Genomic DNA, 20,295 nt, shown 5'->3' with positions numbered 1-20,295 from the left:
GCTAAATGTCACCTACTGTAACTTTAGGCAAAACTAAAAAGATAAATTCCTCATTTCGCTCATGTTTACATATGGTTTCATTTCACCGTTTGTTCATTTGAAGCATGTAACATTTGCAAAATAAACACTCTGACATTTTGAAATAATATATTGTCTGTAAGACATGATTAAAAAAAAAAAATGAAGCCTGGAAAAATAAATTAAAGCCTTCTTGTGAAAATCATCATTGCAGTGTTCCAGTTCACCACTGCATGTAAATCCAGACATAGAGTAGGAGCATAATATAAGAGAAACACTGGTACAGTATGTATATGTGCATATTAGGTAAAAAGTAGGCCTACATCTTTTTTTTACTAGGTTACTATGGTAACCTCCTGTAGTCCTCAGAGCAGCTTAAGAAACTGGATGTATAGTTTAAAGGACTTGAACTGCAGGTGCTCAGCTCTGTATTTACCCATTATCATCCATATCAACTTAAAGGGTAATTGCCATTTTTTACAATCTGGACCTTATTTCTAGCATAAAATACGATCATTTACTAAAGCTCTGGCTAGTTGTGCTAAAAATGGACCCGATTGCCGAAGCGGAATGATTATTATCAGAATGAGCCGGGCAGCGCTCAGAGATGACATCATCCAGGTCAAAGGTCAGTAGGTCAACCTACAGACCCCGGATGTTGATAACAGGTCACCCCGGACTCAGAGGGGAATAGCACTAGTGTATCATCACAAAATATTGAAATGAATGACTTTCTCTGCAGATAATGTGTTATTTAGAGGCTGCATTCCGCTGCCCTGTAGACTCACATTAGGATATACGCCGCTCTCGGCTGGATCTAATTTCGTTGGAACGACTTGTAATGACACCAAAGTTATCTGGGTGAGTAAATGATCGTATTTTATGCTAGAAATAAGGTCCAGATTGTAAAAAAACACAGTCTGGCTCTTCACTTAATCAGTTGAGGTACCCTTATGATTTAGGATCCTCACCTTTCACCTCCAACCAAGCACCACGTGAAACCAAAGAGTATAGACATCAGCATGTGAGCATCGGAGCCACAGACGTCACTTCAGATTCTCATTTACTAACTATTTCCTCTGGGCACAAAACTATTTATTCCCCCCATTTTCTCAAATCTGGAAATGAAATGAAAAGGGAAAGAATAAAAAAAAAGGAAAACAAGTGCATGGGTAAATCTCTACTGCCAAAGGCAATGTTGTGACATTATCTTTTTGTCACAGCTTAACAGAGAGGCCTGCTCTGATGAGTATGTGTTTCTGTTTTTGTTGGAGCGTGTGCGTACATACATGTGGAAGCTATACACAAATGAGTGTGTGTGTGTGTGTGTGTGTGTGTGTGTATGCGCACGCACCCGCACATTTTCCCATGCTCGTGCTTGTGAGTTTCAAAAGCGTTTGCTGTTGTGCTCAAAATGAAAAGCATCGTGTTTACCTACACACTCGTTCATCTGCAGATTAGCCTGCGGCTGCGTGCCTGCCCCATGCAGGAAAGAGTGGAAATACACACTTTCTAGCAGCCTTTGTTGAGCTCTGCTACCTGCTCGCTCTAAATAAGCTCCTCTCTAATACACTTTAATATCCCCCAACAAGGGATGATGCTGAAACTCATGCTGGAGGAGAGATTTCACAAACCTTCAAATGCACTAACCGCATGTTGCATTAATAAAGAGAGGTGCTGTTGTATTTGTTGAATGAACTTTTAGACTGATTTGATTGAAAAGCATCATCTCACAGTATTCTAAGAAACTCACACTTGACTACCTATTTCTGTTTCTCTGTGCTGCTTTCTTTTCCTCTTGCATGGGTATTTTTTCCGCCTCGCTCGCTTTGCTCTTGAATGTCGTGAAAATCCAATTAGGTGGACACGTTCTGCAAGAACCATGCTCCATGATAGCAATCATATGAATTCTTCATATGGGATTTTCACTGCTCCCTTTTTGTTGCTCACACCATGTCTACACAAGAGATAGAGTAATTGGCAAACAGATCTCCATACAAAATGTGTCTACCCTCTCGTTTATGGCCACTCAGCATAACAATGGGCACTTCTGTAATCTCTGCTGTGTGATTCAGAAATGAAAAAGCAATGAAATGTGTCTCCTGGCATGTAGAGAAAATGACTGCTACTGTGGATAGAGCATGTTACCGGCACTTTGATGCTCCCCCATTGACACATGAGCAAAAGGCACATAATTGTCTAATGTACTGCTCTGTTTGGCTCTTATCACCGAGTCTTTTCTGGCAGGTCACAGCGCTTCCTTCAACAGCCACACTTCACCAAATGAAGCTAAAACTCCGCCGGTCTATATGCTAACATTTGCATGGATACACGTGGGGAATCGTTAATCTTTTAGTATCATTTATGTTGACATTATGTAGCTTATAGGGAGCGGATGAATAATTCATACTAAGAGAATAGGCTGATGTGGGGCCAGCAGAGTGAGGATGTTACGTTTACCTGATCATGCTGACAGCCAGCAAACGTCAAACCAAAGGTCTGTCTCGGCCTCGTGCTCTGTATTACAGTTTTCACAAAGGGGCTCAAAAGTGTTATGTTCGCACATTACATTTGAATCACTCCAGCTGTCTTCTCATTGGCATTTTAACTGTTTCGTATCTCTGAGTACATGTCTGCACAGCCCACATGGCTTATTTTGGTCTCTTGTAACCTGTAGTTCTAAAGCATCTGTTTTCTTTTTCTGATGAATGGTTGAGATGAGCAGCATGACAGATGGATTTAAGTAACTGCAGAGCACAGTCACGCTTTGTGCCTGCAAACACATTGACTCAGTCACTCAGCCTCTTCCCTAACCTTCCTCTCTGCCTTTCTTTCTGTTTACCTTAACTCCTGCCTTCCTATGGCATACATGGCCTTCAGCATTTCTTTTTTCTTCTCTTCATTTTGAGTTTTGAAAAGGAAATGATAGGAAAAAAAAGGAGAATCAACCAAGAATCAGCAGCCATGCTAGCAGCTCTGTGTTTATATGTATTCCTCTTTCATGCAGATCAGTCTAAAACAATGCGGCTCTCTGCACAGCTCTGGTTTCCTGCCAGTACTCAGAAACACACATTTAAATAGATTTGATGTGGCTGTTACTGGAAATCAGCCCCGTCTCCCTCCTCTGCACTGACATATGTAAACATACAGTACATAACATTTTCTATTAATAGAATTAAGATATATTGGTTCTTTATGAATTTGGTAAAATCACACATTTTGATACTGGAGAGAGAACACTCATTTGTGTTATTATTAAAATTCCACTGTAATGTGCAAAACAAGATTTGGCGATTGGGTCTCAATGTGACGTCATCGAAAGGGGAACAAAGGTGTACAAGGTAAAGGAAATTAAAGCTGTACAGAAAAGAAAAATGAATTTGAGCCCACTGTGGGTCTTAACATTAGTGTAATAACTCATCTATCAGACGATTCTATTTTCCAGTAAATCCAGGATGAAAGTGGGGTATTTTTTTCGCATTGGATAATGCAGGCACACAAATTATGTGTCACGTTGCTCACGAGACACACACACACACCGAGCTCGGTCTCCCCCCAAACATTGAATATCCCGCCTGCTCGATAACGACCAATCAAATTCGTTTTCCTTACTCGGGTAAACTCGTGCAGCAACTCGTGGAAACTCGTGGGAGGCGCGACAAACAGGACAAATGGCCATTTCTGAACACCTTTAACAGAATGAATGGATTGCAGAAAATGCAGATGACAACAAGAGAGAACAGATCGACAAGGACCACTTGATTGGCTGGTTGATGTTGTGGTGAGAACTGATTGGTTGCTGAGTCAGAATCGTGGTTGTATTTCTGAATAAACTCCCACTAAGCTTCACTGATCACAGACATCAACAAAGTGAGTTTTTTTTTTTTTTTTTTTACTTCATTGCCTTAAGTGCACATTAACAGCACAAAGGAATACAAAAAATCATCTTGACATCTGTCATACAGAGATTTTATGCCAGAATCTCTGATCTTGCAGCAGAAAGTCAACTTTCATGTTTGTGTTTGGTTAAGGTTATAGCAAGATTGTAGATTTAAAAGACAAAAGTTCACACTGACTTCAGACACAACATTTTTACTTTACCTTTCATTGTCAATTTCAACTGTGTTCCAAAGTGCTTTTGTTACCTGAACCTGAACCACAGAAGGCTCTGGTCTCTGGTGTGACCGTTGTGAGCTTGTACACCTGCTATTCAGCTTCTGCTGAATCCATAATGTTCATTATGTTTCTCTACAAATGTATTTGCTGTTGAAGTTCAGTTGTACTACAGTATATAAATGTGCTTTCTTGCAATAGGAGGACACTTGTGCTTTAGACTTTGACATAATGCAACCTAGGTGATCCGTGGTCCGGCTGCTATAACCATGATAGACCAATCAGACTGACTGTCACCAAAATCATGAGGACACAGCATCTGTGTGTGTTTGTTAAAAAAAAAAAATCCACAAATTGCTTTGGTGTGATATTTCACAGGATAAGTCTCAGCTTTTGCTGGCATCAGGTGTCAGTAGGATTATCCATCCTCTTGACATCTTGAAAATCTGTATCAAATTTCATGGCAATCCATCCACCGGTTGTTATGATACTGTGGTGAACAGACTCCATCACATGATTCAGTTGTTGTTAAAGTGCCGCATTTTTGTGCCTGGCATCCAGACTACTCCAGTTTTTCAGACCGTTATACGGAAACTTCTGGAAACACTGCTTTACCTGGAAAACTCTGGTTATGTTATAGTGTGAACAGCAACTCCTGATTGGGTTTCTTCATCAGGACGAGCAGACAGTGGTGAAGGTAATATGGATAACAACGAAAAGTAGCACCACCAATTTGTTTAATCACCAGGAGCCAAATTGCATTGCTGAAGAACAGAGAGACACACACTTATGAACACACACCTACACACACACACACACACTAGTAGCTGAGAGGGAGGAATGGTGGTAAATACATCGATAACACTGCAATTCGTTTAAGAGATACGACCTGCTACACACACACACACACACACACACACACACACACACACACACACACACACACACACACACACACACACACACACACACACACACACACACACACACACACACACACAATCAGTAAAAAGGATCAAAAATTCATTTCAGAATTTTTCAGACTTTGGAAAAGTTTCCATTCTCATTGTGCATTGGAGACATAAAATAAGTCTGTTTTGAGATGTCGCTTCGGGATTGGAGTGTAGGCGTTTGGCCTGATTTATTTTTTTGTTTGCCACTATGTGTGTGCGTGTGCGCGTGCGTGTTCGCGTGCGCATCCGTTCCAGTGTCTGCTCTCACAGCAGTTACGGCCGACGAAGCAGTAGACTAGATGAGTGCAGTGCTTTTACACTGTTCCATTAGCCATCAACCACAAACCATCACAATGTACTGTCCTCCTGCTGTCTTTGTGCAATTCCCCCACACTGCAGATTCTCCTCTTTTCCCCGATCCCCACCGAGCCGTTGCATTCCCTACACACTGTTTATGTAGGCAGGATGGCACGATAAAACAGGAAATGCCTCCTCGGGGAGCTGCCGATCGTGGATGCGTACGGCCCTCGGAGGAGTCGGTGGATGGAAATGGCCGGAATAGGTCACCAAACGCCGTGATGCATGTGAGCCAGGAGCGGGCCGACGCAGCCAGATGGCAGGAGGCCACTGAGGTAACTGGAGTGTAGCCCGGGTCGCCAGACACAGACCACAGGCTGGGGACTCCCATTATCATCCAGCCTCAACCTTATTGGATTTCCCCCGGAAATGTTTATTTCTTTCACTGCCCCGCTGAGAAGTAGCTTTCCTCCTTATCTCATCACTATTTATTACGGGAGGCCTGCGGGGAGAATGGGCAGCACAGAGAGAGAGAGCAGAGAGAGAGAGCAGAGACACAGAGTCAGGAGGGGAGAAGAAATATACTGTAACTGCATGATTTTCTACACTTTTTATCCAAGAAAGGGTCATGATGACATTCAGAATTAGGAATGGATCACTCTGTGTTTTTTGATTGCTTCTGTATTATCTGCACCTTCTTCTCTTTGTTCAGCTCAGACTTTCTCCAGCGCCGGTTTTCTCATGATTGCTGAGGATTTTTTTTTAAAGAGTTGCCTCTAGTGTAACTTAAAAGTGTCAGCTAAATGCTCCCGCTTCTTTTTTTGTTACACTTTCCCCTTCTTCCCCTCTGTGGGCCATTGTCTCTTCGCCTCCCCTCTGGTTGTGTCGTACTTGGTATTCAGAACATTCGGTCTTGATTGTAACTCGGTGGCTTCACAGGGAACGATTCACAGTCTGAGGAGAGCCCAGGTGCAATTGATACAAAGTGTTCCCTCCTCTTGCGTTTCCAGGGGAGTTCTCTCCAAATGCTGTGAGCCTTGCCCTTCACTCTAGTCTTTATTTGTGTCCTAGAATGCCACACAACAGAGTGATTCAGTTTAGTTGTATTATACTGTAGACAGCAGGGAAACATAAAGATACCTCTGCCTGAAGTGCACTTCATAAGTCTTTTTGTGTCAAATTGGTAGCATGATTCTAGTGATGGCAATGTCATTTTATTGAATGGTCTGTTCATGGTCCCCAGATGACAGACCTTACTGATATCCCAATTTTTCCATTTGCACCACAATCAGGTTAACATTTTTATTCCTCATCATCATATCTTCTTGACAAATGTCACATAGATTAAAGGTATAATGTGTAGGAATTCCCCCCATCTAGCGGTGCGGTTGCATATCTGAACGTATTCTCGATGTTGCATTCACGTGAAATCGGGCAGACGTCAGACAGACAACAGACGCTGCATGTAACAGGATAAACAAGCGTCTATGTAAACAAGTGGTCCACCAGCACGAGGCAAAACAATACAGGCGTGACAATATGTTGTCATGGTGATGTGGTATTGTTTACCTGACCCACGTTTTACCGTCTTTCTCTGGTGGAGTAAAATGACATCCGGTTGGTTTGCTGACGGCCGTCTGCCTGACTGCACCTGAATGCAACACCAGTGCCTCCGTCCTTCCTCACACTACACAGTGGTGACAGTTCTAACAGGCGCTACCTGGAAAACTTTCTCCCCGAGCCAACAGCTCCGCTGAGTTTCCGTGGTTACCTACGGTCACGCTGCCACTCAACGTAAAAATTGGCGATGCAACATGGCCGCCTCGGTTCGGTGCGTCGCCCACTTATGTATTTGTAACGACTTGTAACAACTCATTCTAAGGTACGAGAAAGCTTTTATTTGTAGGCGGGTGTGATTCGACTTCAGTGAAATACGTATTTATGAAAGCAATATTTGATTTTTGCTCATAAAAAGCCAAATAAGTTACAGACTGGGGTTTTAAGGTGAAATGTGGTATGATCATGCATCCTTGGAGTGTACTGGTAAGAGTAGGTTTCTGTAGTTAGGCAACTGCATACTTAATTGATATCATATAACGTGTTTTCAAATCGTAAGTACTTTTAACCTGTCATGATGTACACAAATAATTGTATTTTGACTTTATTCTTGACATTGTATGAATGAATGAATGAATGAATGAATGAATGAATGAATGAATGAATTGAATTTTATTATTGTGTCATGCATACACTTTTTCGCATGGGCTTTATTTCGACAAAAAGATTATTCCTCCTCTCAATTTCTTTTTCATGAGTGGCCTAATGCTCTTCCTTAGTTGCACCTGCGAATCTTGCTAAAATTGTACCTGCTGCACATCACCATGTGAGCTCTGTCACTGTGTTGCGTTGATTGTATTTAGCGCCACATTGTGTGTCTTGGAGTGTGATAAATGTACTCTGTTAAATGTTGGTTTGAATAAATATGTGAATTTGTGTGTTATATTTTTAGGCCAGTGATATTTGAAGGCTGTCAGAGGTTACAGAATGAATCGAACAGTCACTGGAGTTGGATGACTGCTATTTAACCTAAAGGAGACTCCTACGCTGGCTGGTTACAAGGCCAAACTAACCATTAAGTCAATAAAAGACACTTCAGCCGTTCTCCAACAACTGCTCTGTGAGCTTCGATATGGTCTGTGGAGTAATGACTGGTTCCCCTCTGAGACGCAACTGTGTTTAAAACATTCTGAAGCCTCACTGGAAACCGCTGATAGACATCCTGATCACTGAAGTGTAAAGAAACCAGATACAAGACCCTGCTGCTCCCTTTGGGACAAGAGGAGGATGGTGCATGAGCTTTTTGTGTTACAGTTGTATGCTCACTGCTAGTAAGTTCCTCCTCAGCACTTCCTTTCAAATGGTGGATCTTCTATTTAGTGGGGAAATAAAATCCACCCTTGGACTGACATTGTGGGCTTTTATTTTGTGACATTCTGTGTCTTATTTGCAGTAAGGTTAAAATGAAGTGTTGTAATTTCCTTTTTGGTGTCGACACTCCTCCACCACCTGTAATAAACACGTTCAGGCAATTCCCTAGTATGGTTATGTTTTGCAAGCAGGTTCTTGGAGGAGGATTAACAAAGGAGGAACATAAGTACAGAGTGTAGCCAAGACTGTGTGGACACTGAGTGTTTATAGGGTTGCATACTGTATAACATATATTGTGGCTGCTTCAAGGGTCTTGCTCCTGGAGAAAATCAATGTACTGTATTGTGCTAAAACTCTATTCGACCAGTAATTCAAAAAATAATAATAAATAAATAAAAATCATCAAAACATGAACAAATGTCTAATACAACTTTTTTAGTGTGGCATTTATGCTCAGATGTTTGTTATACTACAACACTATGGACTAAAGTAGAACAAAAACAGATAGAGCAAGGTTTCCAGTTTAAAGGGATAGTTCAGCATTTTGGCAAATTATCCCATTGCCATAATCGCTATAGTCATAGCAGTAGGTTCGTTACCTTTATTTGTCTGTGCGAGTTATTTTTAGAACGGCGGAGCAGAGCCGTGAGCTGTCCCTGAAGGCAACTGTTTTGCATGAATTTACCTCTAAAACAACTCTGTCTGGTAACGTTCTGTTATTATCTCATAGCGTGGTGAATGTGCAGGTCACAACTTTTCCATCAGAGCGTTTTGGAGTTATGTAAATTGTGTATTTGATGAGTTTGATGAGGGAAACCAAGAAATCCCATTAGCCTCCGTAGCTTAGCTCTGAACAGCTTGCGGCTCTGCTCCGCCATTCTAAAAAATAGCTTGCACCAACAAATAAAGGTAACAAACCTGCTGTCCCTATCCCTTTATGGTCTGTATTTATTCACTAACATCCCATGTGAATCTATAGCATCTTGAGACATAAAGCATAATAAAGGTAATGTAGCACAAAGTCACTGCAATAGCGTAAGGTATCAAGAACTGCAAAAAAACAACAAAAACTGAATCTATGTGTTAGGACTCAGTAGAATGTTTTCATTAGAGCATCCTGCCTTGTAAATGACCACGTCTTTCAACCTTCATGGCCACAGTTTATGATGTCGGTTCCCAGTTGTAAATTTGTCTGCAAGCTTCAACTAAGATGAATGTGATGACATCACAAGGGTTATTTTTCAGACCTGACAACGCTGCCCAGAGTCCACAGAGACATTATACAGCTGTTGTACACAGCCTGAGTAGTAGCCTACTACCCATAACGTAGAATTACTCATGTGTTCCCTTTTAACATGAACTCTATATTTCAGTAGCCTACCTTGCCAGTTCAGCGCTGACTTCTATACTGTTTGTATTTACTGCAGCAATTATTTCATCCTCTCTTCCTTTGTAAAACGATATCTTAAAAAAAGAATGGCAGATTTGTTTTGCCATCCCTACGTTTGACTTTTGTGCCATTAGACTGACCCATACAATTACAAAGAGATCCTCACATCACAACTACTGTATGAGCACAAGGCAGCGTAGCTGAGGATAGCTATAGCCTTTTGACTGTCACCCTCTGGTCAGGACGCAAGCACGGAGCCGAATAAATCACACATATGAGTGCGACATCAACCCCTGCAGACTTAGGCATTCTGCTCATCCCCACATTCACCTTCCCTTTGTTGACTGAGAAGGAAAAACATGCAGCCAAAGTCACTGCTGAGAGATGATGAATGCTTCCAGGGATGTTTTCATTCATAAACCCCTATATCTGCTGCTGTTGTCAAGTCCAACACCTTAAAGTTCACCTCACGTCACACATGCTCTGAAAGATGGTCGCTGTGGCAGGAATTTATGACTCTATGGTGACCCCGGCTGACACACGGCTCATCTCTAAAGACAAAAATAGACAAAAAATATTGTGTTGTCTGAATCTAAACATCAAAATGTGTAAATGCCTGCTGTCACACACACAACAGAGAGGAAATCAACAGGGGAAAAAAGACATTAAACATCTTATTAACACTGCAACACCAAACACACACATTATGCACTCACACATTCACAGTGACCCTTGTGTGGTGTATTTATCTTCAGTCTCATAGAGATGGGAAGCATACCATCTGTCATATTACCCATTTTCACTTCACATATAACCCCCTTCACAACATGATAAGACATCACATCAAAGAAAGAGGCTTGACTGGAGAGGGCAGACACACTCGTCGGCATACAGACAGGCAATCGCATAGTGCATGTTAAAGTGCAGCAACAAATTCAAGATGAAAGCAAAGTCCCATCTTTGGTCTCATCTGCCAACCTGGTATGGATTGGATGGGGAAAGTGATTGGGCCTTCTGCTATAATTTAGTCTTCTCTTCAATCCCACGACTTCGCTGCCACTCTCACACCGAATCACACAGGCCTTTGAGCATGTTATAGTATGGAACATTATACTCTTAAGTTTTTTTTTTTCCCATGTCAACACTTTCACCCTTCAACCCAGTCACTCTTCTGTACAGTGGATATGCTTCATAAAATGGGTTAACGTAAGGGGAGGTTTTCATTTCCATTTTTTTTAATGGACATTTCCCCCCTTTGTACTCTACACCGAGCTCAGGACATTGATGGTGTAATTTTCCTGCAGTCAAAGAAATCTTTTCATAATGTCCTATTCACACTGCAGCAGACTGAATCTATTACTTAGGGAGGTAAAAGAGGGGCAGGAGAGGCATAATGGTGCAGTCACATCCCACTTATATCCTTATATTATGGCAAACAGCACATACACAACATATGACTTCAAAAGAGAGTTTTCTTTTTCTTTTTTAGCATATTTATCCTCTAAGGCAGTTTAGGATGCACAAATCACACATTAGAATAGCAGGTGTTTCGGTTACTTGATTAACTTGTGAAAGACATAAGATAAGAGACATGTTTAAAACAACCAGTTGTCCTCTTGGGGAAACAAAAACAATATGATCAAAACCGGGATAACAGCTGTGACATCTTTTGAAGACAACACGGTGCAGTAAACCATCTGGAAGACGTGTTTCTAGACAGAGTGAAGGTGGAGGGATGTGGGGTTGGGTGGGGGGGGGGGGGGGGTGGGGGGCGCAGCTGCTATGCATGGATCAGCTGGAGACATGCAGTGATTCACTGAAACGTGGATCTTTTCAGGAGCAGAGGAGAGTCTTCCTAAACAAATGTTTCTCCTTTCTCCTCAGAGTTAAGTTGAAAGAAGGAGTGACGTTTCTTGGGGCTCGTCCAAGCAACCCGACCCAGTGGATGGTGAGCCAGGATGTGAGGAGCGAAGGCCACCGGGTGGTGACTCTGCACTGTCGCAGGAAGGATTCCAGCTATGATCAGCAAAGGTAAGCACATCAGTGAGGCCACTTTGTCAAGATTTTGGGGACTGGTTGAGTGATTACTTATCCTTACTCGAGTAATAAAAAAATAGGAACACCTCCTCAAAGGATTATCCACCACCTATACTAAATACATTTTAGCTCCAGTTTACAGTTGCCTTTATATCTCTACGGTGGCCCTGAGAGGTCAACACTCTGCAAAGACATGGCAACACACAAACACTTGAGAAAACTTCAGAAAACATCCTCATAAATTTGATAACGCATTGCGCTGAACCACTCCCAAGGTTGTGCCACTGGAAATACATCAATTGTGTGAAAGGACTGAAATTGCTGTGTGTATTTGCTTCTATTCTCTGTAAATGACCGTGTGTTCAGCTCTCAGGGCCTCTGTATCCAGCAGACACAGGCCAATATGAATGATTATTCAGAATACACATGAATCAAAGTCCAATATTCACTTTGCTTCTATCACTGTTTTGGTCTCTACCAACTCCTGAGGAAATGCAGGTATTTAGTAGTTAACTGAATTGTTCACTATAGCTGGCAGCTGTAAACCAAAACAATGAGCTCAAAGACATTAAAATTCTCAGTAGAATTGAACGTAACAGCAATCAGTAAGTGATAATCCCATATGAGCTTGTCAATACTGGTGACTCTCTACAACTCACATTTTTATAGCAAATTTAAGATAGTTTAGCATTTTGGCAGATTGGCCCATTGCCATAATCGCTATAGGTTCGTTACTTTTATTTGTCAGTGCAAGCTATTTTTAGAACGGCAGAGCCGAGCCGTGAGCTGCTCAGAGCTACACTACGGAGGCTAATGGGATTTCTTGATTTCCCTCATCAAACTCCAACTCCAAAACGCTCTGGTTGACAAGTTGTGACCTGCACATTCACCACGCTATGAGATAATAACGGAACGTTACGAGACAGAGTTGTTTTCGAGATAAATACAGAAACTGTTTGCTGAATAACTGTCCCTGAAGGCAGCGCGCATCAGCGGTTTTGCATGAATTTACCTCTAAAACAACTCTGTCTGGTAACGTTCTGTTATTATCTCATAGCGTGGTGAATGTGCAGGTCACAACTTGTCCACCAGAGCGTTTTGGAGTTGTTGGATTGTGTATTTGAAAGTTTGATGAGGGAAACCAAGAAATCCCATTAGCCTCAGTAGCGTAGCTCTGAGCAGCTCACGGCTCTGCTCCGCCGTTCTAAAAATAGCTTGTACCGACAATTAAAGGTAACAAACCTACAGTACTGCTATGACTATAGCGATTATGGCAATGGGCCAATTTGCCAAAATGATGAATTATCCCTTTAAGGTATACAAGCTTTAATTTGTACATCAGTATTTCATACATATATTGTATATATCCTATTGATTTTTCAGATTTTTTATTATATAAAGTTGACTTTATAGCACAATGAAAAATCATTCAAATTAATTTTATGACTGCTTAAAAAATGTAAGCTCAATTAAATTTCCTCACTTTTGTGACACAGAGTTGGTAGCAAGATCACTTAGATTGAGTAATGGTCCAATCTCCTTGAATGTTTTCACAGTCTTTGACATTACCGTCATTTTATAAAGTGCTGCTGCCGATCGTTCACATTTTGCTTGGGACTCATCACAAGCACTAATACATACAGTGTGAATGGCTATCTAACTGATGTTCCCTGTACTGAAATGACACACTTGACTTGACATAAAGGCCAAGGGATCAGTGTGTTGAGACCGCTGTGGGGACCGAAAGTTAATAGACTATTGCAATATTACCCCTCTCTCTCTCTCTGTTTCTTCCCATCCTCCCTCCTCCCTCTCTTTTTTTATTTGCATACTTATTTTCTGTGCTGCCATAGCTGCTATAGCTGCCATAGCATCAAAGTTGTTTTGGTCATCTCCTATCTGTATTCACGTCCTTAAACTAATCTGGCAGATAGGGCAGTGATTGCCAGCACTGGGAAAAAGGTTGCTGTTAATTAACTGCTGATTGAAGGCCTTTGTGTGTTTTAATGGTTTTCCTTCTCGGATCAGGAAGTAGTTTTAATAAATCTAACTTTCTAGTGACAGGTGTAATTTTATGGATTAGAGGCAGATTTGGGGTGGGAGAAAGCTCCACTTATTTGCTCTTTAGCTTTCGTTCCACATAGCTAATTCCGAACCACCCCCTTAAGAAAACAGGACACTTGACATTGCAACTTCAACTTTATAATCAAAGTTGTTTAGGGGTTATTTAAGTGTAGAGACGTCTATGAAACATGTGTAATTTGAATCTGTTGGTTCAGTGATTTGTTTAGACATGCTGCTATTAGTGGATCACTGCGAGGAATGATTATAGTGTAACTACAATTCCACAGCCCATAAAACAAAGATAGCTGCGGCTGCCTCTGAATGGCTGTGGCTGTAAAATCATAGGCAGCTAATAAATATTTTCTTTAATTGACTCATACGGTACAATAATTTGTTGTGTGACACTGCAGCACGGCAGTTTGAACATTTAATACAGTATATTTTCATGGACATATGATACAAGTCTAGCCTACTTTATTAGCAGTCAGTTGCAAACATGAACTGCCTTGTGGACGCGAAGTCGCCTCCGCAATGAAACTTCTTTTCAGACCTTCCATTTTCTTTGGTAATATGCTCTGACATTTAAGTTTTATAAATAGAAAGGTTTCAGCTGACTGCAAATACTACACAGATGCAAAATTAGCCGGTGATAATTTTGACATAATAATTATGGCCATTTTATCCGCAGCTACTGTAGTTAGTGATTAGGACTAAAAACATGCTGAAAGTGATTCCTGTGGCTAAATTCATTGTTGATTTTAGCATTAAGCCTGAATGTTGAAAGCCCCTTTGTTCCTCTTTGGCAGCTGGTGTCAGCAGTTTAGCGAATTCCCTCATAAACACATTCATTTTTGGGGGGGTTTAATTTTCCTTGTGGAATGAAATTGTTTGGTTTAAAATGCCAAACCAATAATTGCCAAACTGAGTGTGCGAGGCCCTGCTAAGGTCTGCCTTAGCTGCATTCACACAACCTTTCACAGTAACTCTGCAGTGGATCGGCTGTGTGAAGCTGTGTGGCTCTGAGAGGAGCTGCAGCATCTTCAACAACATTAAAAGGAGATTTGAACAAACTGCAGCAGAGAGCAGCAGTACAGTACTTGGCAGCTGACTCCTCCTCCCCACCCCAGCCCCACCACCTCCTCTCTTTTGTGCAGGTATTATTCTCCCTGCTCCACCTCATGACCTCACCTTCACACACACACACACACACTTGCATTGTTACTGTAGTAAAATCATGTTTTATTGATTTAGTAAGCGAAGGAGCCTGAGACAAGTGTGAGCATATTTAGTCTAATCCCTGCTGTTTGGGCCATGTACGATGGACCGCTCCTTAATCCCCACAGCTGTCAAAGTCACTTCACAGAGAAGACCAAAGACTCCCCATGATGACTATATAATACACAATGCTCCAATTTTTCTTTCGTCTTGTCCTCTCTGCTCCCAGTCATTTCAATGAAGCTCTTTTAGAAGAGGATTAGACGCAGCTATCTCATCTGTTGAGCTGTCATTCAGCCTTCTTTCTTCTCTCTGCTCCTTTCTCCAGGATGTGAGAAATACGAGATGTGTGAGCGCTGTAGGTCAAACAAATGTGGATCCAGTTTGCGTCTTAATTCTTTGTATTTTCATAAAGAGGATGATTGATGATGATTGTCCATTTATCCACATGAGGTCTGGACGGCATTTAGACAAGAGCCCCTCTCCCTTAAACTGCAGAGCATGTCCGCTAGTGACCAGTGGTTTGGATGCTGTAATTACTTGTGGCCGTGTTTATTAGAATTTGCGCTCATGACTGGGTGTAATTCACTCAGACTGCACCATCGCCTCATTATTAAAATGTTCATTAAAATATTCACCTCCAATTCTGTCAGGAAGATGCTGGAACAGCTGAAGGTTGCTACATCACATCACACTGGTGAAAAGTAATGGTTTTGATTAAGTTAATATTACTCACACTCTAAATCAAGCATTTGAATCAAATCGTTTTGCCCTTTAAACTTCCCTGCGTTATTTGTCAGCAATGTAACCCTCTCATGCAATACATGTCAGAGATATGGCATGTAACCTAGGCAACATATTGTTTGGATGGAAGCTGAGGAAAATAAACAAATCAAATGCATGTTGTTCTTTTTTTGAGTAAATTGTGATTTTGAGCAACTTTCACCTCCAGACGTATAGATGCAGAACAAATGTTTGAGAAAATATCTTTTTTTTCAGAAAAATACAGGCCAAATAGACAAAAACATACCAAGGAAGACAGAAGAAAGAACAGGCAAAAGAACAAGGAGATAAATAGGGAACTCAAATTTCGCCAAAACATTGGGTAAAAAGGTGTTTCTTAAGAAATGTTTTAAGAATTACAAGGGAAATGGATTGTTTAATATGTAGTGAGAGGCTAATCCATAAATAGGGTGCACGGTAGGAGAAGGCCCTACAACCAATTGATTTTTTATTGACTGGGGGAATGACCAGGAGATGGGAATTTAGAGAGCGGAGAGGACAGGACAGAATATAGGGTGTGAGTAACTCAGATAGGTATGATGGGGCCAGGCCATTCAATGCCTTATAGGTTAAGAGAAGGACCTTAAAATCAGCTCTGGCCTGGACCGGTAACCAGTGGAGAAGTGCTAGGACAGGGGTTATATGACTGTATCTATGGGTTTTGGTCAGTATTCTAGCAGCTGTGTTCTGCACAAGTTGGAGACTATGAGTAGTAGAGGCAGGAAGACCGGAGAGGAGAACATTACAGTAATCTAATCTAGAGGATACTAGAGCATGGAGGACAATTTCAGCATTGTGACGGGACAGGACGGGTCGGATTTTTGCAATATTACGAAGGTGGAAAAAAGCTGATTTGGTGATTTCCCTGATATGGGGCTGGGAATGATAAGGAAGCGTCCTAAATTTCTAACACGTGAGCTCTCCATGGTCATGCAACCATCAATACTACAATAAAAGGACATCTGCTTATAAAGGTTTGAACACAACTAGGTCGGTCTTGGCAGTGTTTAACATGAGGAGGTTTTGACTCATCCATAGTTTGATTTTACATATACATGCCTCAAGATTATGGGACTGAGAGGTGTTATTGGGTAGTAGTGGCATGTACAGCTGAATATCATCCGCATAGCATTGGTATTTAATGCCACATTCTGAGATTATCCAACCCAAAGGAAGCAGATAAATATAAAACAAAAGAGGGCCAAGGACAGAGCCCTGGGGTACCCCAGACCTCACATTGGAGCATTTAGAGAAATAATATTTGTAGTTAACACACTGGGTTCTGTCGGACAGGTAGGAGCGGAACCATGAAAGCGCCGTCCCCTGGACACCAGCGCAATGCTCCAGTCGATGTAGAAGGATAGTGGGATCTATGGTGTCAAACGCCGCACTTAAATCCAGCATAAGAAGTATGGACGCCGACCCAGTATCCGCATTAACAACTGTGGTCAGTGCTGTTTCGGTGGAGTGACAGGAGTGAAAGCCAGATTGAAATTTATCAAAAAGATTGTTAGTGGAAAGGTGATTAGTCAGCTGGCCAGCAACAACTCTCTCAAGTAATTTTGATGCAAAGGGAGGAGTGGAGATGGGTCGGTAGTTGGGTTTTTTGAGTAGTGGCTTAATGATTGCAGATAGGCTAATGGAACAGACCCCTCGGAGAGAGACCGGTTGAAGATGATGCGTGTAGGACCATTTAAGATATGGAAGAGTTCCTTAAAGAGGGGAGATGGAATAGGGTCAGATGCACTTGTAGTAGGCTTGGAGGCTGCTATGAGAGAAGCTAAGGCCTCAGAGGAGATTGGTTGAAACTGTGGAAGAGAGCTGGAGAGCCGGGTCACAGGGCCAGGACCGCCTGTGTTGTTGGAGGGCTGCTGAGTAATGATCATATTTCGGATTTAACAGTTAAAGCAGAAGTAAGCGATCCGGTGGTTTTGGCTAACTTCCTGTCAGCCGATGGAGTTAGAAGTCCCCGCCCTCGTCCCTACGTCACCACATTCACGCGCATCCCTTGGCTGCACACACAGAGAGGACCGCCCCTTTATGCCGTTCTCTCTCCTCATTGGATAAAGGTTGTAGGATACAAGGAAAGTTTTCTCCTTGGCTTACAGCAGAGCAGAGTGACTGACAGACCAGTGTTTCAGACCAAACACTCTATATAAGTGATTGCTGTCGGAAGATATAACTATTTAAGACTTATATTAACACAAACATTCCGCTTACTTCTGCTTTAACAGTAGTGCAGCTGTGTAACATGGATAGTCCTTCTCTTTGTTATTTCATGGTTGGGATGGAAAAATGTAAAGGCAAGTAGGCGCAGCTGTTAGGAAGTGAGTTAATGACACTTGCATACATGTGGCATATATAATATGTCATCAGTAACTGCTCTCATGATGACACCAAGGTTGGATTGTCACACATGCACACACGCACATGGAGTTACTGTCAGCCATGGTGCAAATGGATCATTGCCACTGTCACTGGACCTTGGATTATTGAGTGGACCTAAGTGTCATTGAATAATGTCTGAGGGACTGCTAATTGAAGCCAGTGTGTGTGTGTGTGTGTGTGCCCCATGATGGGAGCCCAGCCCCACTGCAGGCATGAGAGCACAGCTTCACTGATGATGGGTCAGGTGTACCCCATATGTGTGTTCAGTCAGTCCCTTGAAGCCGCTTACTCCGGCCAGCTGAGCCACTCCTTTCTTCTTTTTCACAGCTGATGCTCCAACCACCACACCCCATACCCATTTCCAAAAGAAATACAATGGACACGGTCATTGTGCACTTGCATGCCATTTTTTCCTTCTCTGTCATTTCTTTCAAATTGATGTATCATATTTTATACAACATCATACATTTTTGACAGCTTTCATCAAACAATATGAATTTCATCATACAACACATTCTTTTCAAGATGAATGACATATTTTGAATCTCTCTCAGCCCTGCAGACATCGGAGTTTTGTCTTTGCATGACTGGTGGCACCCAGCCTCATAAAAGCAACACTGAGGTGACAGTTTTTCATCAAGTGGTCCTACAGTAAAGACAGGTTGAGGCTTTTGACTGAGAATGACTGAGCTGAATTCCCCCTGAAGGAAACAGTGCAAAACAGCTGATGTCAGTTCTTTTCAGCTGAATGGAGGAAATCTATTGAGAGTGCTATAATGAGTTAAAGCTGGAGTGCAGGATTTTTGCATATAAATGAACGTTACATTCAAGCCCTACACCAAACGAGATCACACAACACTGATTAACACTGTCACTGCCAGGTAAATCCTTCTGTATTTAAACCTAGTGTCTGAGGTGACATCCTCACTGATAGCTGAAGAGCGGAGTGATGGAGATGGAGTTGTCTGCTGCGACAAGGTGAATGGTGGAAAAACCTTGAAAGGGTCATGTTCCAGATAAGAAAGAAACGTGCTGTTCTGAAGATTACAAGAAAACAATTGATGGTGAGGACAATTACAGACTAACATGTGGAGAGTGCTGTCGCTGTAGAGAGGCTGGTCTTTGTAAAATATCCGTGTAAATCTATGTAGTTATTTTATTTACAGTCCCTAAATAATGGATTATTTTCTTGTAACTGTTTTTTTTTTTTAGCTATTTCTAAGCACGAGCTTGGTATTTTCCAGGGCTAATAGTGTCGTAAGCATGTGTCAACAGTGCTTGTGTATTTAGGTGCACTGCTGGTTTAGTGGCTGCCTATGGTTTTGTCATGAGATGTTTTAATGAAAAGCCGTATCTTCTCCAGTTATGCTGCAGGCTGGATCACAAACAGTGAAGCTGCAACGGGTTACTGCAGTTGGGACTGAATAAATAACAATGGATTTCAAATAAAGCACTTAATCATATAAAACCTCCAGTAAGAGCTGGAATTAGCTGAAATTACTCCTCTTCATTATCTTCATATTGTGGGAGAATATTGTGCGTGTTAATATTTTAAAGACTTAAGTAATTAATTGATGGATTATACTCTACTTCTAAGCAGATGTATTAATGAGGTTGAAGTTCTATAAGTAATTTGCCCACTCAAAGCTTAGCACCTGTTACCAGACACAACAGCTAGGCCTATTAAGCTTTGCATTTCTTCATATCCTTAAACAGTGTGAGGCTCTAATGAGGATGATATTCAGCATCTACAGAGTTTGGAGTAGTGTAATTTTTTTTAGCCATCAGAAAACACACACACACAAAAACCACCACCAACAACAACAAAAAAAAAACACCAGCAAAAGTACAAGAATACATTGAACAGTGGGCTTTGGCTACCAGACTTTCACTGGAGATTCATATTATGTAAGGTGATAATTTGAACAGTCTTAGGTCAGTGTTTTTCATACCATTGGTCTGATAAAATTCAAACATTGACACAAGATATTACTGGAGGTTTTTTTAATCTTGGCTCATGCAAATGGTTTCGTTCACTGACACCAGCCCCGACTCCAGCAAACTGTGTTGATAGTGAGCATGGAGTCACCTCTGGGGAGGCACAATTAT

General features: G+C 41.6%; 1 protein-coding gene across 1 annotated transcript in view; it reads left to right on the top strand.

Annotated features, from left to right (window-relative positions):
• Positions 1 to 20,295, top strand: part of LOC310991581 (transmembrane protein 132C) — a gene marked incomplete at both ends in the record, with an annotated part of 146,563 nt that overhangs the window by 65,241 nt on the left and 61,027 nt on the right. Inside the window, one exon of the mRNA XM_083979338.1 lies at positions 11,584 to 11,730. Coding sequence (XP_083835464.1) covers positions 11,584 to 11,730 — 147 coding nt within the window. The remainder of the gene's footprint in view (positions 1 to 11,583; positions 11,731 to 20,295) is intronic.

Source organism: Trachurus trachurus (assembly GCF_905171665.1).
Source record: "Trachurus trachurus genome assembly, chromosome: 9".
Classification (NCBI taxonomy): Eukaryota; Metazoa; Chordata; class Actinopteri; order Carangiformes; family Carangidae; genus Trachurus; species Trachurus trachurus.
The sequence above is the reverse complement of the archived record's forward strand: the minus strand, read 5'-3'. Positions and strand labels throughout refer to the sequence as shown.